The sequence below is a fragment of the Capsella rubella genome, unplaced genomic scaffold, assembly GCF_000375325.1.
Source record: "Capsella rubella cultivar Monte Gargano unplaced genomic scaffold, Caprub1_0 scaffold_7, whole genome shotgun sequence".
NCBI lineage: Eukaryota > Viridiplantae > Streptophyta > Magnoliopsida > Brassicales > Brassicaceae > Capsella > Capsella rubella.
In genome coordinates, this window is record NW_006238917.1 from 4,049,800 (window position 1) to 4,072,234 (window position 22,435).

At 34.3% G+C, this 22,435-nt stretch overlaps 9 protein-coding genes across 12 annotated transcripts; 4 read left to right on the forward strand and 5 right to left on the reverse strand.

Annotated features, from left to right (window-relative positions):
• Positions 1-1,268: 1,268 nt before the first annotated feature.
• Positions 1,269-1,844, forward strand: LOC17879970 (defensin-like protein 183). The gene is made up of 2 exons (XM_006285701.2): positions 1,269-1,375; positions 1,489-1,844. Exons 1-2 carry the CDS (start codon positions 1,318-1,320, stop codon positions 1,797-1,799), a joined length of 369 nt encoding a protein of 122 aa, XP_006285763.1. The 5' UTR covers positions 1,269-1,317; the 3' UTR covers positions 1,800-1,844.
• Positions 1,845-3,254: 1,410 nt separating this feature from the next.
• On the reverse strand, positions 3,255-4,022 carry LOC17878647 (defensin-like protein 182). Its single transcript, XM_006285786.1, has 2 exons — positions 3,965-4,022; positions 3,255-3,595 (listed from the first exon to the last, which is right to left on the reverse strand). Exons 1-2 carry the CDS (start codon positions 4,020-4,022, stop codon positions 3,255-3,257), a joined length of 399 nt encoding a protein of 132 aa, XP_006285848.1.
• Positions 4,023-4,843: 821 nt separating this feature from the next.
• Positions 4,844-5,272, reverse strand: LOC17879680 (defensin-like protein 173). Its single transcript, XM_006285114.1, has 2 exons — positions 5,212-5,272; positions 4,844-5,019 (listed from the first exon to the last, which is right to left on the reverse strand). The coding sequence occupies exons 1-2, from the start codon at positions 5,270-5,272 to the stop codon at positions 4,844-4,846; spliced, it is 237 nt and encodes a 78-aa protein (XP_006285176.1).
• Positions 5,273-5,856: 584 nt separating this feature from the next.
• LOC17880233 (defensin-like protein 171) lies at positions 5,857-6,381 on the reverse strand. Its single transcript, XM_006285337.1, has 2 exons — positions 6,321-6,381; positions 5,857-6,038 (listed from the first exon to the last, which is right to left on the reverse strand). Exons 1-2 carry the CDS (start codon positions 6,379-6,381, stop codon positions 5,857-5,859), a joined length of 243 nt encoding a protein of 80 aa, XP_006285399.1.
• Positions 6,382-8,931: 2,550 nt separating this feature from the next.
• LOC17880657 lies at positions 8,932-12,342 on the forward strand. The gene is made up of 11 exons (XM_006285798.2): positions 8,932-9,302; positions 9,760-10,234; positions 10,350-10,448; positions 10,540-10,640; positions 10,725-10,796; positions 10,879-10,969; positions 11,159-11,239; positions 11,331-11,393; positions 11,473-11,595; positions 11,688-11,726; positions 11,826-12,342. Exons 2-11 carry the CDS (start codon positions 9,845-9,847, stop codon positions 11,967-11,969), a joined length of 1,203 nt encoding a protein of 400 aa, XP_006285860.1. The 5' UTR covers positions 8,932-9,302; positions 9,760-9,844; the 3' UTR covers positions 11,970-12,342.
• Positions 12,343-12,669: 327 nt separating this feature from the next.
• Positions 12,670-13,198, forward strand: LOC17880174. Its single transcript, XM_006282451.2, has one exon. The coding sequence runs from the start codon at positions 12,713-12,715 to the stop codon at positions 13,112-13,114; it is 402 nt and encodes a 133-aa protein (XP_006282513.1). The 5' UTR covers positions 12,670-12,712; the 3' UTR covers positions 13,115-13,198.
• A 12-nt stretch (positions 13,199-13,210) lies between these two features.
• Positions 13,211-14,518, reverse strand: LOC17878008 (aspartyl protease UND). The gene has a single exon (XM_006285384.1). It carries the CDS (start codon positions 14,516-14,518, stop codon positions 13,211-13,213), a length of 1,308 nt encoding a protein of 435 aa, XP_006285446.1.
• A 1,006-nt stretch (positions 14,519-15,524) lies between these two features.
• On the forward strand, positions 15,525-16,832 carry LOC17878437 (aspartyl protease UND). Its single transcript, XM_006285004.1, has one exon. It carries the CDS (start codon positions 15,525-15,527, stop codon positions 16,830-16,832), a length of 1,308 nt encoding a protein of 435 aa, XP_006285066.1.
• A 76-nt stretch (positions 16,833-16,908) lies between these two features.
• On the reverse strand, positions 16,909-21,809 carry LOC17880432 (subtilisin-like protease SBT2.6). 4 transcript variants are annotated; one of them, XM_006283061.2, is made up of 11 exons: positions 21,585-21,809; positions 20,685-20,888; positions 20,285-20,429; positions 19,800-20,197; positions 19,510-19,605; positions 19,352-19,424; positions 18,823-19,108; positions 18,375-18,700; positions 18,021-18,288; positions 17,652-17,933; positions 16,909-17,509 (listed from the first exon to the last, which is right to left on the reverse strand). In XM_006283061.2, exons 2-11 carry the CDS (start codon positions 20,849-20,851, stop codon positions 17,100-17,102), a joined length of 2,451 nt encoding a protein of 816 aa, XP_006283123.1. In that variant the 5' UTR covers positions 20,852-20,888; positions 21,585-21,809; the 3' UTR covers positions 16,909-17,099. The 4 variants fall into 4 exon arrangements, with proteins under 4 accessions (XP_006283123.1, XP_023634622.1, XP_023634621.1 ...); XM_023778854.1 differs by lacking the exon at positions 21,585-21,809 and adding an exon at positions 21,398-21,450; XM_023778853.1 differs by lacking the exon at positions 21,585-21,809 and adding an exon at positions 21,247-21,347.
• Between the last annotated feature and the right edge of the window lie 626 nt (positions 21,810-22,435).

Here is a 22,435-nt window from a genome sequence, read left to right on the forward strand (position 1 = left end):
TGTCCCCCAATTCTAACCTAAAATTATATGATACTAATCTCGAGATTTACAACCACCACCGCGCGAATAAATTTCATAATGCTAAACTTAAGCAACAATAGAATAATATATTTTGTGTAATTAACTAGAGTAAGAAAATTCATGCCATCAGATTTCCATCGGTGATCGTTTGAAAAAGCAATCGAGAACAAGTGTTGTTGTTCTCGATATCTTCTAATATATATATGGGCCTATTGATAATTTGGAATTTTTAATACCTATATTCAAATTGGGTTTATTACGAATAGGAATCGAATAGAATTAGCCCATCACGACATATTTAGTTCTAACTCTTAACAACCACTATCGCTTGTCTTCAAATATGATTTCCAAAAACCAATCAAACTTACTCCAAGCTAACCCGAGGTCCAGTGATAAAATGGACTCCCAAAGATGATTTGATGTCAAAAATAAATAAATAGTACGACGGTTTATATAAGATGTCCCAAATTTCTAATGATATCAGTATATTGTAATGGACTTTTTCTTTTCTTTTAGCTACATATCCTTTTATGCAATTTTTTGTTGGGGCGTTACGTAATCCTATATAGACTAATTAGGGTTTTTTTTTTTTATTCTAGTTTATAAAGACTTTAGATGATTTTGTTAAAATAATTAATAAATATTCTAAATGATTGTTAGAGAGTTTTATGTAATCTTGTTGATTATATTTCTATAGTCTTGAAAAGTCTTTGAAACAATCTCTCTATTTTAATTTATTTTGTTAAGAAAATTGTTGAAAATCATAAACCAATAACCTAATAATTTAATTCATCAACAATAAGAGATTCTTTTGTTTTAATTGAATAATATAAACTTTTAATAACTTTATAAGAGTATGAATCCAATAACCCCATATTTATTAAGATTTTAAAAGACTATTTACAAATCAATAACTAATAACACCAAACTTTAAAAGAGTTGAATAAAATCTTGACTGAATATTAATAGATTATACATTACATTTAAAGTCATTAAAACTCTGTATAAGTTACAAATTCTATATAACTGACATTATTCAGGAAATATGGATATCCATTTATAGCTTGTTCAAAAATTTTGACTTCAAATATTTTAAACCTTATGAGTAAGATAATGTTTGACTTCTAAATAAAATTTATGAATAGTTGATTTGAAATCAAAACTTCTATAAAATTGTAAACTTAATGATATTTATTGGTGAATAACACTATATATATAGAGCAACTATATGTTCTGTTGTTATTACTACTAATTGTCTCAACCAATTTGTTGAAGAAAGAAAAATAAGAAAAAAATATGGAGAAGGCATTTTCACTACTGGTTTTCATCATATTCTTTATCATGCTTGCTTCCGGTAATCTTTGGTTATTATTTTTTTTTTTATAAAATCCAAGAGTTGTTTCTTTTCCCTGTACAATGATTCTTTTGTTGCTTTTTTTCTCAAATTTTGACAAAATTATTTTACAGTAGAAAACAAGGTGAAGGCGAAGACATGCATGGAGCGTCTGGATCATGGTCTTTGCGAGCGATGTACTGAGAGATGTAAGGCCAAGCATGGACCAAAAGGCGAAGGCAGTTGCGACATCAAGGCTCAACTATGCTATTGTTTTTACCCGTGTCCAACTGGTCCGCAATGCTATGGTGGAGCTGGCTTGTGTGGTCCATGTGGTTCTCCTTGTTGCAACCAACAGTGTGCGGATAAGTATAACCAAGGAACTGGATTTTGTGACAACATTGGCCATTCTAATTTGTGCAAATGTGAATATCCTTGCAAATAACTATTTCAATTTTTACCAAAAAAAAACTATTTCAATTTTTCTATACTAAGCAAAACCTATGGACCCATTGTCTTTCTTTTTCATGTATCAATTTAGAATATGTGGCAGAACTAGCACATAATAAATAAATTATTACTACTGGATGTTCACTGTTTTTATATATTGCGATGTTAAAAATTCAAACAAATATAAATGTTATTCGCTATATTCGGTGATTAACGCGAGTGGATCGGATGATTTTTTTTGAAAAAAACCTAAAAAATGAAATGACAAGCTGTGCTCGTATTGAATAGTGATCACCAGCCAAATGAGATATAATAAGTTTTGAACTGTGCATGTCAATGTAATCGGTTATGGTATTACTTGTTTTGAACTTAGCAAAATAAAATATTTTTGATTAAAAATAAAATATTGTTTTTAAATTTCAATTTTTGAACGGCAAAACTAATGAATTAAATACATAATATTTTATCCATACGTAGAATATTGGAAATAAGTTTATGATGTTTTCGACAAACAAAGCATCTAATACTTAGGACTTGAATTTTTAACTACATGAGCTTTATTAGCCGGACAAGGGTAAGTGCAAATACACTGTCCAGCATTACTCCCTTTGTCGCATAAACCACCGGCGGTTGGTCCAAACTCTGACTTGCACGATAAAGAACAGTCTTTTATGTCCCTCTTGCACATCCCGATGAACGTAAGACATCCTGTCACCGTACTCTTTTCAACTGTACCCAACCAAAAACAAATTCATATATAGATAACAACATAAGTAGAGTAATTATAGTCAGAATATTAAGAAAAGCGATCGATCATATAAAACATGATCTTTGGTTTGAATGTTGCGTACCCAACACAAACATAACGAGGAAGATGATAGGTAGAAGAAGTGAAGGTGACTTTGCCATGCTTTTGTATATTTGCTTGATTACTGAGATACTAATATGTACTATTTGGTTATACAACAAGATCAATCAAGAAATGTGAATATATAGTATTATAGTATGGGAAAGTTTCAGAAATAAATCTCATTACCAATATCTTTCAAGTTTATATACTAGTATCCAGTCAAACTAAGTATCTACCGATAAGGTTAAGTTTTTTCTTATATTGATATTATACATTCTAGTTTTTTTTGGTAAATATTTTTTTGTTCATCCTAATTTAATTCATCTAAAGAGTCTAGGTTTATTTATGCTCATTATATCTAATCAAATAATAGCATTCACAAATCTTATTTTGTTTATAAACGTAAAACATCAAAAAAAAATTAATTTTAAAATCATAGTAATATGATGATGTTAATGTACACCAACCATATCATTAAATATTGCTTTTCTTATTGGGCATAACATTATATATATCAACGACTAATAAATATATTATAGCATTACTGAAAGTTACAATAATAATAGTGGAAAATACTTTTAACAATTTTGTCAACCGACTTTAACAAGGGTATTCGCATTGGCACAAACTAAATATACCAAAAGTGTTACAAAAACCATGTCCACCCTTATATTTGTGTGCGCAGTTTATATCACAACATGTTTCGGGACATCTTTGACTACATATGCCACCTCCACCGTTACATATTTCCGGGGATGGTGGTGGTGGTGATGAGAATCCACCACATTGGTAGTAGCACGTGCAAAACGGAATCGGCATCCCAATACTGCGTTCACAGCTGCTTTCGCTCGATTTTCCATGCTTGGTTTTGCATCTCTGGTCGCAGTTTTCACATGTGCCTAATCCATCTATACATTCTTTTGCGCTAACCTGATTCAAAACTGTAACATTGTATATAGCTTTAGATTTAATATATATATATATATATATATATATATATAATCAGATGTGTATTTTTTTATGGTTAAGACATATTAAATCTTGAATGTGTTATTCTTCTAAAAATTTTCACTATCACTATCATATTAATATTTATTTATCCAAAATTTCATGGCTTATTTTATTTCTTTCACGAAATAAATGATCGAATCCCTATACCGAAGTTAAGTGAAAATGTGCAAGAAAAATTTGCTAATTCTGATCATATAAATATATTTCAATTAAAACATGGGAAACTGTAAAAAAAGTGTTTAATGATTTTTTTTTTTAAAACATAACAGTTGAAAGATATGAAGAAGATATAATTATACCTGAGGTAAATATGATAAATAAGTTAACAATGAGGACAAGAGATGTCATCCTCTCCATATTTTCACGTTTCACGTTTCTTTTTTTCTTCTCAACTTATTATATCTTTCTAAAATGCTCTTTTGTATGTTATTGGGACATCGTTAATCTATTTAAATGCATAATGTAAACTTCAGCTGAGTGAGTGTTTTCTTTTTCCAAAAATCGAAATCGAACATTAGTATTTTTTTTGGGTCAAAGGAACATTGATTTTCCATCCATATAAGCTTATAAATTAACTAAATTCCGTAAAAATATTATTTCTGGTCAAAACAGACTTTAATTATGATTTCATATTATTTTCAGGTAAGATTTTGGTTTTGAGTTGTAGCTTATTAAGGCGATGATAGAAACTGTAACACGATCTTATGAAACCAGTCAGTCAAATTTTACAAAATAAAAGTACATAATTAAAAGTATAATACTTTACTAGTTTCACAAAAATGTTTGTTTTATATTTTCAAAGACTAGAGTTGATTAGTTATAATTTATAAATATGATTTAAACATGTATTTCATTTCATACTATATGAAAAAATTAATCGTCAATACTTTAACGTTAAGCATGTCGGTTTAAATACAATTATGAAGAGATGGTATTGGAAATAAGCGAAGTCTGGTCTATGATGAACAAGTTTAACATCTAAGTATAAATATCATTTTCTCATAACTAACTTCTACAGATATCACATTTTTTTATTGCAAAATATTGCTCAAACAATAATACAAAAAAAAAAAAAAAAAAAAAAAACTGTAGTAACTATGATCTTGACATTACTTTGAATTTTGATTTTTACTTGTATATTTTGAAGACTTTGATATTTCAAAGTACTAATTATGAAATCATATATGCGTTTTTGAAGCTGGACAATCGTAAGTACAAATACATGTTCCACCAGCACCATCGTTGTCACAGTAACCATTTGCATTTGGTCCTAGGAATTTCCAGCATAACGCACTACAATCTGGAATTGCATTGCATTTCCCTATAATTTGAATGCATCCCATATTTGGCTCAACTACACATCCAACAAATTTTTTTTTTTTTTAATATATATATATAAGGGTTAGTTAAATATTGAAATGACTTAGAAGAAATGACTATATTGAACAAAAAGAATATGATATAGACCAATGAACATAGCTGAAATGTACATATATCTAAAGCTAACATCACAATGAACTACAATACTTTTGATATATATACATACCTAAGACAGATAAAAGAAGGAAGATGATGGGCAGAACAAGTGACGAAGGGGCCTTGGCCATATTTTTTTTCTCTCTTAAAACTAATAATTAACACGGTATTTTTTATATTAACAAAGTGATTTTGGCTAATCAAACTTGAAAAAATGGGAGACTACTTACTGCAACGAGATTTATAGCATTATAAAGTGATCAAGTTTGAATACATCAATAACCAAAAAAAAAGAATAAAATCATTCTTTTACCAAAAGTTATATGACTGTGATTTATTCCTTCTCCTCAATTGCTAGTTTTTGTTTTATTCTCTTAAAAGTGATTAGAAAAATAATGATTTTAGTTGATAAAATCTGAAAAATTAAGAGACTACTAAAAAGGTTTATGAAATTGTGAGGTGGTTACATTCTATTGGAAATACACATACTAGTTATAAATTACTGAATTATGATATATTGGGTTAGAATCGGACTTTATCGATCCAAATAATGTAAAACAAAAAAAAATGATCATGTATATTTGTGAATTGTTAAAGATATACGCACTCTAATATAATTCGAAAATATAACGAAAGACCATAGCACGTTTAATTTTGACATTAATATTGTGTTCATACATCTGATATTAAAGTACTACATATATATATGTATCTATTACATGTGGGGATTATCAGTTAAACAAGGATGAAGGCAAACACATGTTCCAGCACCACCATCACGGTCACAAAAGCCACGTGCGGTTGGTCCAAATGCTGCCTTGCATGCTGCACTACAGTCTGGAATAACACCACACGAGCCAAGAACTGCCGTGCATGTCTCACCCATATTTTGCTCAACTATATATCCAAAAAAACCGTTTTTGCATTAGATCACAAACCAAATATTACCCCTTAATTAAAAGAAATGAATACATTGTATAAGAAATCTTATGATATATGCACATGTGCATGCCAATGAATAGAGCCGAAACGAAACATATATAATATCTATAGTATATGCATAAACAGTGTTATAACATCAGAATGAACTATAACATTGGGCATATATATGCAATTGAGTGACGCTGAAACGTAAGTAAAGTTTTCTATTATGAATGAACGTTTAAGATAAATGTATACCTAAGACAAACATAACAAGGAAGATGATGGGAAGAAAAAATGAAGAAGTTCGCTTGGTCATTTTGCTTCTCTGAAAGTAATTTTGTTTTAGCAAGTACTGATAATTATTGTTGATAGACTTGGTGAAAATTTGGGAGACTACCGAGGCTATTTATAGAAGTATGGAAAGATCAAGTTTTAATAATATATATATCTATTTGCCATTATATTATGTTTGAACAAAATCATTGGACTGTATATACAATTCCCTTGAATACAATAGTTATGGTATGTTTTTGAAGTCTATCATAATTTTGGGATAAGATTTCCTTTTTATTCTCCACTATTATTCTCTTGTTGCTTTATCCAGTTCTATTGGGGTTTTTACTTTCTCTTTTGGCTCTTCATACTGTTTTTAGTTTAAAACATATAATATCGATAGTTTATGTAGTCTTTTTGGTCAACATTGTAGTCGTTTTTTTTTATAGGATATTATTTAAACGACTTCAATCACATATATATCAATAAGTATAGTGATTATATATACTATTGAAAAAATTAGTTATTATTATTTATTCTCGCACCATTGATCAGTTACAATAGTCTAAAATAACAACAATACCGTTAACTAGTATTAGCAAGGATACACGCATTGGCACAAATTAGCATGACCAATGGTGTTACAAAATCCAGTACCACCATCATACTTTTGTGCGCAGTTGCTATCACAACAATCTTTGTTACAGGTTTTACTACAAAAACCAGCTCCACCATTGCAAGTTTTTTGAGGCTGATACGACAAAGGTGGTGGTGGTGAATGTATCCCACACTTAAAGTGGCATGTACACACCAGCAACCCAACAGAGCCATCACAATTGCCTTGGCTTGATGCCCCATATTTGGTCTTACATCTCTGGTCGCAGTTTTTGCAAGTGCCTAAACCCTCCTTGCATGTATCTGCTTTAGTCGGATTCACAGCTACAACATGTAATGTATATGCATCATTATTAAATAGAACATGCGGCGAACAACCCAAACATTGACAACTTATAGATCATAAAGATTATATATATACCGGAAACAAACATGATAAAGAAGATGAATAAAACTACGAGTAAGGATGTGTTCTCCATTATTTTTGCCCTTCACAAGTTGTTGTGCCTGAGATAATTATAAATTATATGTATCAACACTGATTGTCTATTTATAATGCAAATATGTAAGTAATTTGACTCAGATTTTAATTTAAAATAATTATTTAATGAATACTTCAATTGTTTCCAACATCTAAATTTGTTAATGGTTAGTTATGTTTTTCTTTATGGAATTATGCATTACAATATCTAACAAAAATAATTAATATTATTTTCTGTTTGTAAGTTAAGTCTCTAAATAATTTTCTACCTTGTATATAACAAATTACATAAATATTTTGTAAAATGTCATTTATATATACAAAGGAACATTTTCTACCTTTTAACCAAGAGAATTAAAGATCTTAAAACAAATCAAATAACAACCTTGAGATAGCAATTATAATAAAAGGAAGGAAAGTATACTTAATTAATTAGAGGTGAAATGAGAGGAACTGAGGAGGTGCATGCAAAATGCATGGACGACTCAGACAACGTTGATCATTTTTGTTTAGACGATAGAATAAATAATGCATGTCTGGCTAAGATATCACATGACGTTTATGTCAAGTTGCTCTATATATATTTTTTCATATACTAATATATATTATTCGTAACACATGCATGAGTTTACCCTTGAATCGGTCTGCCGGAAGAAGGTTCCTCCAAACTATAATAACAAAAACATAAAATTGGATCCAAGTTGGTAAATTATGTCTACAAATTATAAATTGAGTCTCCAGTGCGAAAAGTCAGAACAAACAAACAAGTCTAATCTAGATATTGAAAATTTCTATTTGGTGATATGTATATATATGAGACTAGAAATAAAAAATGTTAATCGTATTTGTTAATTTAGATTACAGATCAAATCAAAATACAAACATAAGACGACTTCATCAACGGAGACCAGATTGGCCAACGACTTTTAATGACTTTTTTTTATATTTAACAGAGTAATCAAGGGTGAAATGGACATTTTAGTTATAGTTTAATTAAGATTCAACGGACCATATTTTGTTATACGTATCTATCGATGACCAAATAAATCCAAGGTAAGCCAGGACACTGCATGGGATGATGATGATGACACTGTGTATAAAACGTGCGATGCGAGTAGTAGATGCTGATTTTTACTACTTCTTTTTTTTTAAGCTTAATTTTAATGTAAATACATATATTTATAAGTTTTATTACAGATTTAAATCCACATCATTTACTCTAGATCACGACTAAACTATCTATTACTTAACCTTGGTAATTAGCCAGCCACAATGGTCCAAAAACTATGGGAAAAGACACTCACTCTCATCTGTCCATTAGGAAAATTACACGTCATTTTATATCATTATGGTTTTAATATTGTTTATTTTTTTCCGCCAACGTTTATTTAATTAAAATAATAATCTCTGCCTCAAATAAAAAAAAAAATTGCGTCCCCTGTTTCGAACCCAAATTTGTTGTAGCTTCGTCTTCGTCTTCTTCATCTTCATTTTCTCTGAAGCTCTTTCTCAAGCATTTCATTCATTTTCAAAGCGCCAGCACGCGGGAGAGAGATAACACAGAGATCAGAGAGAATTTTGAAAAACAAAGCAAAAAAAACGAAACGAATCGGTGAGAAGGAAAAAATCTGAAACTGTCAAGAGACGTTTTACATGCGTTCGTAAACAAAAACAAAAAAACATACCATACCTTATACGAAAGGCGATACATATATATATATACGTTTATATTGTGTTACCTATAGCTCTGCAGAGTTTTGGAATTTTCACGGAGATCTTTGATCGGAGATAGTACATCGATTCGGATTTCAGAGATAGACTCTCTTGCGTTGTTGCTTGGATCTCTGCTTCACCGTTGATAATTCCAGGTTTCTTATTCCTTCACATTGTTTCTCGTTTACGCATTTTGATTTCGATTGTTCGTTTTGGTTGTTTGAAAGATGCGATTGGTTTAGTCGTTAAGGAAGAGATCGGAATAATGTGTTTCCCGACACTGAAATTGAACGGGAACTGGAATGCTCTCGATTTGGTTTCGTTTGTTCTACTCTGATCTTCTTCTTCTTCTTCTAGTTCCGAGAAAATCGTTTAAAATTGAAGAAATCGTTGATCTCGTGAAGCATTTCGTTGACTCGAATAATAGCGTGTAGACAGTGTTAACGTTTCTTTCGGATTGTCTGTACTTGTAGCTGGTTTGACTTTTCCTCGGTTGTTGGTGGATTGCTACAACTTGGTTGTTGGACTAATCTTTGGTAGAATTTAATGTTTTTGATTGGATTGGATTGAAATATTCATTCTTTGTTTCTATTCCTGTGTATCTTTTTCCAGGTTCTTGAATCCTCTCATTAGATCAGAAGTGTTCAGCTAGGGAACTTAGGTGTTGCGTGGTTCTGTAGTTTAAGGTTTTGATGAGATGAAGGCAGTTAAAAGGTGGAGTGTAGGGAACTTAGGTGATATGGCGTCTTCTTTGCCTGGAGCTAGACACCGTGCTCCTCCTGCAAGAAGACGAGTTTGGATCATCATGGTTCTATCGTTGATCAGCTTGTTCTTTATTGTCGCTTATATGTACCCTCATCACAGTAAACGTGCTTGTTATATGATTTCTTCAAGAGGATGTAAGGCTTTAGCTGATTGGCTTCCACCTTCTCTGAGGGAATACTCAGATGATGAGATTGCTGCTCGTGTTGTCATTAGCGAGATCTTGAGTTCACCTCCTGTTATTAGAAAGAACTCCAAAATTGCATTCATGTTCTTGACTCCTGGTACATTGCCTTTCGAGAAGCTGTGGGACAGATTTTTCCAGGTAAATTACTTGGTGACGGCAGCTAGTTACTTGAATAGGCCTTGAATATGCAGATAGTTTGTTCTTGAACTTAATTCCTTGGCTGATTTTTTTAGAATTTTGTCCTTCCTCACAGGGCCATGAAGGAAAGTTCTCTGTTTATATCCATGCATCAAAGGAAAGGCCAGTTCACTACAGTCGTTACTTTGTCAACCGCGAAATTCGCAGTGATGAGGTTTGTCTCCTTTTTCTCCTTGGTATCTTTATATTCTTTTAAGATTCATTAACATGAAAAAAAATATATGTAATCTTTTCATCATCTGCAGGTGGTGTGGGGAAGAATATCAATGGTTGATGCAGAGAGACGGTTATTAGCTAATGCTCTTAGAGACCCCTCAAACCAGCAATTTGCTTTACTCTCTGATAGGTGATTTCTTGATTTCTTGCTTCCCTTCTCATTGATCACTCTGAATTAGCCTAACACTTTTGAGTACTGTTTCTGGTTTTGCAGTTGTGTACCACTTCGGAGTTTTGAATACATTTACAATTACTTGATGTACAGCAATGTTAGCTATGTTGACTGGTAAAACTCATGTTTCATTAGATTGACAAATCATTCTTCTTCCCAAATTCTTTAACTCTTATAAATACCTTGGACTTTTCAGCTTTGATGATCCAGGTCAACATGGAGTAGGCAGACATATGAATCACATGTTGCCTGAAATTCCAAAGAAGGATTTTCGAAAGGGTGCACAGGTAAACATTTTTCATTGATAATAGTAATAATGCTCACCTAACAAACGCTTAGGAATATAAGGAATTGGTTCTGTTTCAGTGCTGATAGATCCTTTAGGGACTAGTAACAGACCAACAAATGTCTGTCAACTCAGGCATTCATATTTATGAACCGGAATATAAATTTTGACCCCAAATTACTTCTTGCAGTGGTTCACCATGAAGCGACAACACGCTGTAGCAACTATGGCAGACAGTCTTTACTACTCTAAATTCCGAGATTACTGCGGGGTGAGTATCAGTAAAACCCCTTAAATAGATGTCATATTCCCTCCTATGTACTTCTTCCTTAATAACAAGTTCTACATTTTGTTTTCTTCAGCCAGGCATAGAGAACAACAAGAACTGCATAGCTGATGAACACTACCTGCCAACATTCTTTCATGTAAGAACTCATTTCCAGCTCAAAAAGAAAGAAACAATATTCCTATTTTCTCTTCATTTCTTATATATTTCGGTTGCAGATGCTCGATCCCAGTGGGATTTCTAACTGGACTGTAACACAAGTTGATTGGTCTGAAAGAAAGTGGCATCCCAAAACATATATGCCTGAAGATATCACACACGAGTTACTAAACAACCTCACGGTATATTGAGATATAACCACACACTACCCACTATGCATCAGTTTCTACCATAATCTACTGATGAAATCTGATTTTGATTTTTACATCTGCAGTCTACTGACACTGTTGTACATGTCACAAGTGTTGGGATGGTACGCACTTATAAAACCAGTATTTTCCTATCATATTTTCAGCTCTGATCTTCTTCCAGGATTTGACACAGAGCAACACCTTTCATTTGATTAATACAGGGTGAAGAAATATGGATGCCTTGTATCTGGAACGGAATCAAAAGACCTTGCTACTTGTTTGGAAGGAAATTTCACCCGGATACGCTCGATAAACTCTTGGATCTCTTCTCAAATTACACAAGATCGGTCACTTGGCATTTGTGATTATAAAGGGTATTTTTTTTTCTACACACACTCAGATTCTTTGACCAATGTTCGATTCCCCACCCAGATGAATCTATATCAACTCTGAAGCTATAACACTACAAGTCTAGAAGCTTAAGGAGGTGTGAGATTTTTTTTCTCATAATATGCTTCATTTGGTTGGAAGGAGACGTTGGTTCTATTCTTCTCTACTCTGTTTTTTGGCTATATATCTCACTTGTTACTTTACTGTTGTGAAAAGGGGAACTCTAGACCGATTCTTTTTTATTTTTTTTTGGATCGATTTTGTTTTGTGTTCAGAATGTTAAACAAACAGAGCTACACAGGTTTATAGAGTTTCTTTGCATATATACCATATTTTCTTTGGTTTTGACCTCAGACATCATAAATAAAATATTCAGACAGACCAACATTGATTTTTTTTGTTAACAAAAACAAAACAAAAAAACATTGTCTAATAGCACGGCCAAACTAACTGTCATGTATTTTTATTAATAACAATATAGTAATAATTAGTAGCACAATATAGTAATAATAACTAATAAGATTTATATAATTAATAGCACAATATAGTATATCAGCATTTATTTATTTTTGTTGTTAAAAGATAAGTATCACAATTGAAATAGGACTTAGTATTTTACTTTTTGCTCAATATAAATAAACACGTACCCTTGTGTGTGATCTCTGTCTCAGGAAAAAGAAAGCCCTAGCTGAACGTATCTCCAAGCCATATATCATCAATGTCAACTCGATTGGGAACAATCAGCTTCTTCTTCATCATCATCATCGTCTTCCTGGTCATGCTTTTCGTGGGAGCTTCAGAGGCTCGCAATCTTCAGCCCCGCTTCATTATCGCTGAACAAATCCAAATAATTCATGACAACCAAATTGAGGAATACGATCCACTCAAGGAGGATGCCAAGTTAGCATATTTTGGTGACCTAATCAAAGACAATGCCAAATCAGCATACTATGCTTACTTGCATACCAAGCGTCTAAACATATTCGGCACAGATTGGCTATGGAGGATTGATTTCCTTTTCTTTCTTGCTTTTTTCTCTTTCTTGTTTACCAATCTATGTTTTAGGGCTTTCTTTTGCATCGCAAGCAAATTTTCTGTTAGGTTTACTAAATATGTCTGATACTTGAGATTAATTAAATCTATAAGATTTTGCACGTTATTGTCATGGTTTGAATAAAAACAATATAATTGATCATAGAGGATATTAATTTTATAATCAGTAATCAAAGAGGACACCACAATCAATTCTCTCAAAAGAAACCTTCTTTGCTTCGAGATCATACCCTATGTTATAACTCTGTTGAGCCGTCGCACCAATGCTGTTCAAACTACCAGTGCTCGGCGTCACGGCTAAGCAAAATAGATTTGGTGCAACCTTCATGAACACACTCTTCACATCTAAAGACAACTCTGCTCCATCTGATAAATGAAACGTTACAATCGGGAATCCGGACTCGACCAGATCTCGCTCATAGTCTCCATTGTAGCACTCCACTTTAAACATGCTTCCTTGATGCACATCTGCGGTCCTAAACCTTCCATCAAAAACTTGTTCAATTTTGTTCTTCAATGGCTCATACGCTTCTTTAACTAGGCTTGTTATTGAATTTCCTGTGTCAATTATTGTACCGCCCAAACCGGTCCGGTAATTACGTTGGAATGCCCCTGGTTCGATAGGGAGCATTGTTCCGCCCATGCTGATCGCTTCGATCCTAATGTAATAGAAACCATTGTCAATCTCTAAGGGTGTTGTGTCTCCCAAAATTTTGGCACCATCATCTCCTAGGACTAAGACGTTATGAAGGTAAGAAGGATCGTCTAAGCTTCCAAAGCAGTATGAGAATTTTGTACCGAATCTATGAACCAACGAGAATTCACCATTTCCTAAACCAAGAATGCCGGTTCCTACTAGTGGATCACCGTAGTTATCATGGCCACAACCAAAAACTACGTTAGGTAAAGAAGCTGATGAAGACTCATCGTAGATTGTATTAAACACCAGCGTATCTTTAGCTAGTATGCCTTTGCTCCCTGTACCATCCATATATCTCATCGAGTACTCGCAAGATCTGGTCTTTGAATTGAATCTTAAGCTAGGCATGGAGTATTCAGATGTTCTGCAAGATTCCTTGCGGTAAGTGTAAGATCTAGAGGGATCGAAAATAGGAAGACTCTGAGCATAACAATTGATGCAAGGACGACATTGTAGCCACGTAAGATCACTGCCTGTATCCATGTGGAGAAGTTGCGTGATTGGTGGGCTACCTATTGATATGTTCACCAAGAAAGCTTGCGGGATGAAAGGGACGTGAGGGGAAAGGTGTGCGATGATATCTCCAGTTCCCTTGGCTTTGGATACGGACGCTTCTTCGATATGGGAGACATGTGGTGGTTTGTGGGAATGTATTTGGTTGGAGTGAACGAGATTGAGAACAAGGTTTGGTGATGCTAACAAGCGAACTACAGAGATAGAGTAACAGAGGATGGTAAAATAAATGAGAGGAGATGTAAATAAAATCACCATTTTTGTTCACCTAAAACACTTTACATACGTAATGAATATGTAAGTAACGAAGAGAGTGTTAAGTGTGAAACAAAGTAGTTATAACGAAAGCTATAACGCTTAAAGAAGATGCAATGACATTTTCCTCCAAGAGTTTTAGGTGCAAAAGAAATTAAAGAATCTTTACATCTGTTTAGCTGGGCATGAAGTGTTGATGTGTGACTGTTTGAAGAGACAACTACTGGCAAGAATTGTCTGTTTAGTTTACTAAAACCTATATGATATCCATGATCGTGATAGTATTCTTTTCGTGTGTGTTCAGAATATAAATCTAGACTAAATACGTGAGGTACATGAACTTAATCTATTAACCTAATATATGATCAGATTGGTTGATATGTGTTGAAGTTATGTAAGTAAAAACAATGAAACATGCAAAAGGAAATAAATATATTAAATTTGTGTTCGCACAAAGAGCATTCATGATCGTGTTACTTTTTCGTTCGTGTTCCTCTTTTTGTTGAAAACATATATATTTGAATACCATACAAAACATGTGAGATCCATGATCATCTTATTCCTGTTTTTGTGAAACAAGGAAGTAATAACAAAAGAAGACTCAGTGAGGATGAAAAAAAAAGTTTTCTCTTAAGAGTTTTAGGTGCAAAGGAATCTTTACGTTTTCTTAGTTAATCAGCATGAAGATGAAGTGTTGAGGTTCAAAGAGGAACTGATGGCAAGAATTGTTTGTTTATTATACTAAAACCCATATGTGATACTACATGATCTTGGTACTCATTTTGTTGAAAACATATTTGAATCTAGCTAGACTAAACACGTGTGCTACATGGACTGATGGACCTAATCTTTTTTTTTTTTTTTTTCGCGTAGAATATAATCAGACTGGTATGTGTTGAAGATATGTTTACTACATCAATGATTCATGCCAAAAAAAGGAGTAAACCTCGTACGCATACGAAAAAAAGAAGTTCACACAAATAGTCAATGTCATTTTGATATTTGTCAAATGGCCATCTCTCTAACATTACGTATTCGTGCCGCCCTGCTGATCACTATATTCGCTCTCATGAGACCGGAGCAATGCACCTCGCATCCCCAACTTACGCTAAGGCTATTACACTCAAAATCAATCAAAACCCAAGAATCACCGAAAACAAAAGCCGGTTACCTGCATCCCAAGTCAATTCTCGCTTCTCGCCTAGATACCTTGAGGACCACTAAAACAGAGGATATCGTCTCACATGTTACTCCTATTTCGAATCCAGCAGCATTCCTTGCAAATATTTCTATCGGCGATCCACCAGTCTCGCAACTCTTACTCATAGACACTGGTAGTGACCTAACTTGGATCCAATGTCTTCCATGCAAATGTTACCCTCAGACAATTCCCTTTTTCCACCCTTCAAGATCTTCCACTTACCGTAACACGTCTTGTGAATCCGCACCACACGCCATGCCCCAAATCTTTCGTGACGAAAAGACTGGAAACTGCCGATATCACTTACGCTACCGCGACTCTTCTAACACCAGAGGCGTTTTAGCTGAAGAAACACTCACATTTCAAACATATGACGACGGTTTAATCTCTACACCAAACATTGTTTTTGGCTGCGGGCAAGACAACTCAGGTTTCACTCAATACAGCGGCGTGCTAGGTTTAGGTCCCGGTACATTTTCCATAGTAACCCGCAAATTCGGCTCTAAATTCTCATACTGTTTTGGCAGCGTAGGCGATCCAACTTACCCTCACAACATTTTAACCCTCGGAAATGGCGCCAGAATCGAAGGCGACCCAACGCCTTTACATATCTATGCAGACCGTTACTACCTTGACCTCCAAGCAATCTCTTTAGGAGATAGACTTCTCGATATTGAACCCGGCGTTTTCAAGAGATATGGATCCCAAGGAGGCACGGTCATCGACACAGGCTGCTCACCAACGATTCTAGCAAGGGAAGCTTACGAAACTCTCTCTGAAGAAATCGATTTTTTCCTAGGAGAAGTTCTCAGGCGCGTTAAAGGTTGGGATCAGTACACTAATCCTTGCTACGAAGGGAATCTTAAACTTGATCTCTACGGATTTCCTGTCGTCACGTTCCACTTCGCAGGCGGCGCTGAGCTGGCCTTAGACGTTGAGAGCTTGTTCGTTAGCAGTGAGAGTGGAGATAGATTTTGCTTGGCTATGAATATGAATGCGTTTGATGATATGAGCGTTATTGGTGCCATGGCTCAACAGAGTTATAATGTTGGTTATGATCTTCGAACCATGAACGTTTATTTCCAGAGGACTGATTGTGAACTTCTTGATTCTTAACATTTCAATGTTTTAATAAGAAATTTGTTTTTCTTGATGTAAAAGATATACATAAATGTAATTTAACAGAGCTATATATATGTATATCATTTAATCATATTACTATTATCTCTTAAAGTGGAGTTTAAAAAAAAACAAACAAAAATAAACTAATTATACAAACTGTGTTATCTTTTTTTACTCAAGACACAAAACTACCTTCTTATTATTACTGCATATTACAAAAATAATAACAATAATAATATTACAAAATCTCATATTTCTTCTTCATCTCTTTTGTCCCATGGCAACCACAGGGAGAGTCACTTTATGCCCTCGGCTTCCTTTCAATGTAACCTCACCGAAGCTATAAGCTCCGGTCACAGATCTTACTGTTAGAGTCACTGAGAAGGTTCTAGAAGCGCCTGCTCTTACAGTCATTGCAGGAGGACTTACTTCGATGGCGATTGCTGGCTCCATCCTCGCTGTGATTGTGTATGTTTCTTCCTCTTCTGCAACATTTGTTACTCTTCTCGTCACAGTTTGTGTTCTCGCGAGATGAGAGATGGCTATGGATGGCGTGTTGAAGTTTGAAGGATGAACCATCTTAAAATTGCAGGGAGTGTTTGTGAAGTTTGTTATCTCGTGAGCATCGATACCAGGTGTGGTGCACAAGAACCCGATATAGTCCTCATAACCTTCAAGAAAAATTCAGTCAATCGTTAAGGGTATGGCTATATAAACCGAACCAAATAAAACCAATGAGTGTTCTGACTAGTGATTGCAGAGGAACTAAAGAAAACCAAGGTTTACTATGTCAATTGAGTAAAGAGAATTTACCTGCATCAAAGATGAGACCAGGGTCTAGAGCAGCGCTTGGGTTGACATGTCCACTTCCATAATCAAACGGAGTTGCTTTAACAAGTGTCATTGTCTCTGTTTCAGAATATTGCTGTGCTTTGAGAGGCATTCCCGCTCTATCTATGACTGTTGATGTCGTCATCAAAGCTGATTTGATAGCAGCTGGACTCCATTGAGGATGCTTCTGTTTAACTAGAGCAGCTATACCGGCAATGTGTGGTGCAGCCATACTTGTGCCTGAAATTAGTGCAAATCCTTCGCCTGCCCAATAGTCAAAATCTAAACATTTAGTTTCTTGCAATGGAGTACTTAAAGGATAATTCTGACACGATTTGACGAAAAGCTTACCAACATAGTTAGCCTCGTCAGTTCCATTTTGAGACCAGGCAGACCATATTAAAGAGCCTGGAGCAAGAATATCTGGTTTGAGAAGATCAGCATCTTGAAAGCTGAAATCTTTAGTGTTGGGTCCTCGAGCTGAGAACAGAGCTACTTCAGGTGCGGATTTATGAAGAATGGGTTCCAAACCGTCTCCGATGCTTCCTTCAGCTTTAAAGTCCTTTACCCTTCCCATCCAATCTCTTGAAGTCGAGACATTGTAGTAATCAATCAAATCCTAAAGAAGAAAAAATTGGCATTCCAAGTTGAGGAAAAGATGAGGGAGGGAATAACTGTATAGTGAACAAAACAAAACTGTATTACCATTGACTTAGAGACATCTGTAATCAGAATCCCAGGAATGCAAGAAGGTACAGGGTCGAATTTTGTTCCTGGAGAAACATTTTCGACAACAAGAACGAAACCAGCAGCGCCTAGATGCTTGGCAGTTTCAGCAACTTTCTTGATGGAAGCTGATCCAGCAACAAAGTTGAAAGAATACCCACAAAGCAGAATGTTCCCTTCGACCAATTTTTTGTTCAAGACTTCTGGCTTCTGGCAATCTGACGGATTGAATTTCGTACCAGAAGAACCAAGCAGAACATCATTTGCAGATACCATCTTGTACGAACGATGAGGCCGAGTAGAAGCTGCACAAACACATAATTATTCATAAAAACAAAACAAGACAAAAAAATGGGTAAACTAACGTTATGTTCCTAAATAAGAAATTGATATGTGGATCAGTACAATAGAGAAAGGAGAAACTTACGGGATAATCCAATCCCGGCCAGCATTTTTCCATTTCCAAGGGTCAGATGGTTTTTGTATCTGCGATCATCAATCGCAGCAGCCACAGTAGTTATCCAAGGGCTGTATGAAACCAGAGTTTTCGGAAAGGGACCTCCGTTTCCAGCAGCTTGAGCAACAAAAACACCAGCTTTTACAGCCCCAAGAAGTGTAGCATCAAATGGATTTAAGAATGTTGTCTTTGTGGTAGCTGGAGGACTGTTTGGACCAACCGAGAGACTCAAAATATCTACTCCATCATGAACAGCCTGTTCAGAAAAGCATACATGTTTAAATGATGAAATTTGCAGAAACTTTTTGAACAGCATTAAATATTAGAGATTCATGGAAGTTAGCAGTTTAAGATATTATTTCACTTATGAAGTTCTCAAAACAGAACGAATAAGCAAAGTGTTGAAGAAACTAGAATAAATTCAGCAGGAAAAAAAAATCATTATTTCATATATTTGGTAAGTCTATCCAATTTAGTAGTTTGCTAAGTTTTTGCTCACCTGGTCAATGGCAGCAACCACATCCGCCACAAAGCCTCCAAAAAGCCGGTAGAGAGCTTTGTAAACAGCAATCCTGAAACAAGACAGCATTTAATTTAGAAGAAAATAAACAGAAATCTCTTTAAAGTCACCAATTTCTGGATCGATTATCTATCAACCTTGCACGAGGAGCCATCCCACTTGCTTTTCCAAACTCATAGCCATGCATCCTCACTGGAATACCATTATTCCCAGCTGCAATAGCTGCTGTGTGACTGAAAGGCCAAATTTTTTGTTAGCTAAAAAAGAAGCATACAAATCAAAATATACAGAGGAATAAGCACTTTCGAGATACAGTATGTGAGTGTGAAACTGTGAATAAATCATATTATGTGAATGTAAGGCTTGTTCCTACCTTATCCCAAAACTAATATTATATATTGTTACAAGAGAAAAAAAAACAACAAACCTTCCATGTCCATCGCCATCCATTGGTGAAGCATAGTCGATATCTGGATTAAATGCACCAGCTGCTTTAGCGGCTTCAGCAAAATGCTGCGCTCCTATGATCTTCCCGTTGCAGAAACTCTTCTTAGTATGAGGATCTTCTTCGCATTTCCCTTTGTAACTAGGATGAGGGCCATAAGGTAATGCTGTGTGGTGAGAAGCAAAACTTGGGTGATGTGGAAAAATCCCTGAGTCAATAAAGCCAATAACAATATCTTCTCCTGCTCTGTCATAACCCCCACCAGTTGGCCAAACATCAGTTGGTAAACCCAAAAACTGTGGTGTATGTGTGGTGAGTTTCCTCACTTTCCAATCTCTGCTCACAGATTTCACACCAGGCGCGCGACGAAGCATTTCCGCCTACTAATATAGCGGAATAGTGTAAGGAGCTATAAATCAAACACATTGAAAGGAACTCTGTAGAGACTGTCTCAAATCGGATTTCACCTGATCAGGAGAAACATGAGCTGCAAATCCATTTATAAGGTGCTTATAGCTGTAAAGCTTTTTGTATGATCCTTCCTCAAAGAGCATTCCAAGAAGCATATCATGTTTCCTCTCAAGGTGACGAGCGTATGATGTCACCAATTCACTGCAAAAAAAAGAGAGACACAGATTGTAACTCTAGCAAGCAATAATTAGAAGATGCCAAAGATTTTGGAACATTGTGATACACATCAATCAATGACACGCCTTAACAAGGTACGAAAAAAAATAAAAAGTTCTCCAAATCCTAGTAGCAAAACCCAATAATTAGGGCACTAGATTGTAATAGTTAAACCAAACAAAGCCTTTGGTAACTCAGCTGTTAACAAGGAGATTGTGAAGAAGAGAAAACACAAAGTACCTTGTCGTATCAATTTTCTCATCAGATTCCACAGCAGTCGCTTCAAAGCCATTATCACCACCTTTGTAACTGATGATTGGTTCTCCTTCCATAGTCACAATGTAAATCTCTGCTGTCACAGAGAAGAACAATGTGAAAAAGACGAGAACTTTACACCTGACATCCATCTTGCTTCCCACCGCCTGAATTCGCTATAGACTAAATCTACAGCATCAAAATCCAATGAAAAGTATTAGCATCCCTGAAAAACAACAATAGCTATCAACGGCAACAACCACTTCACATCATTAGCCTTATGATTAAACCACCAAATACATATTCTAAAATAACAATGATCAGTTAATCTCACACTCTTTTTCAGACCTTATGATATAGTTCTGCTCTCTTTCACAGTAATAAAAGACTAAACTTTCTAAATCTGACAACTCAAAATCAAAATCTTCTCTGAGGCTTTAAGCTTAAAGGTTTTCAAAGGCCAATTCCAACTAACGCCAACATTAAAAACTTGGGAGACTTCAATCCACTGTAGATTGGTAAACCAAAGTTCACTAGACAAATTTACCTAAACAAAATCAACTGTTGGAAGAGAGACTACAGTAGCAACTGTTACTGAGCAATCAGTGAGACAGAGAAAGACAGAAAAAAAACAAATCTTGAGAAAGTTTATAAACACACATCAAAATATTTAAAGATAGGAAGAAGAATTAACCCACTTTCAACAAATCATCCAAGCAAGGAATAAACAACAACAAAACCCAGATACAAGACAACAACAACAACAACAAACAAAAAAGCGTCTACATTTCCCAAAGAGAAAAAAAGGATCCTCAAAACTTGAAACTTGAATGGAATAAAGCCAAAAAAAAATAAAAAAGCAAAAACAAAAAGGGTAAAACTTACTTGGATTCACGAAACGAATCAAAGCAGAGAAGTAAAGCAAATATGAGAAAGAGACGGTGACTACATAAATCAAAATGTGCAGATAGATAGCACAACTATCTGAACGGATTGATAAAAAAGAGAGAAACTTTGATTCTCAAGTTTTTTTTTTTTTTCCTTTTTATTTTAGAAGGAAAATAAGAGATCTTGAAAGAAGGGAAGAAACAAAAGATCCGAAGAGGAGAAAAAACAGAGATAAATGAAAGATGGAAGTGTAAGTGACAAGTCTATTAGTGAGAGACTAAAAGAGAGAGAGAGTGTGTGAGTGTGTGTATGTGTGTGGACTTTAGAGATTTATTAGGGTTTTTGTTTCTTTTCTTAATTCGTTAATTTTGTTTTTAATTCTAATTACTGTACCTTTTTAAATGAAATTATTAAGGAGACAATGAACCGTGGATAATGGAGTATTGTAACTTTTTTAGAAAATTTGTTTTTAATAATCTTTAATACTATCCCTACTATAGTAAAAGATAAGTACAAAAGTTTTTTGGGTCGGGTTTTTAAAAAAAATTAACCCGAAATTTTTCAATTGGATCTTACTAAAAATTTAAAGATATTAAATACCAGTTTCCATATATATTATTTCGAAATCTACCAAATTAAACCATCAATATCGGTTTTGGAAAGTACATTAATCTTAATTTGTTTAAGGAAAAATACATTAATGTATGATTTTGTATATTGGTTTAACAAATTAACCTAAAAATCAGAAATATAAATTAAATATAAAATATTTATCAAATTATCCATAATATTTCAAAACAAAATGTTCCTTAAATATCTTATATTAATATTTAGATGTATAGTTTTCT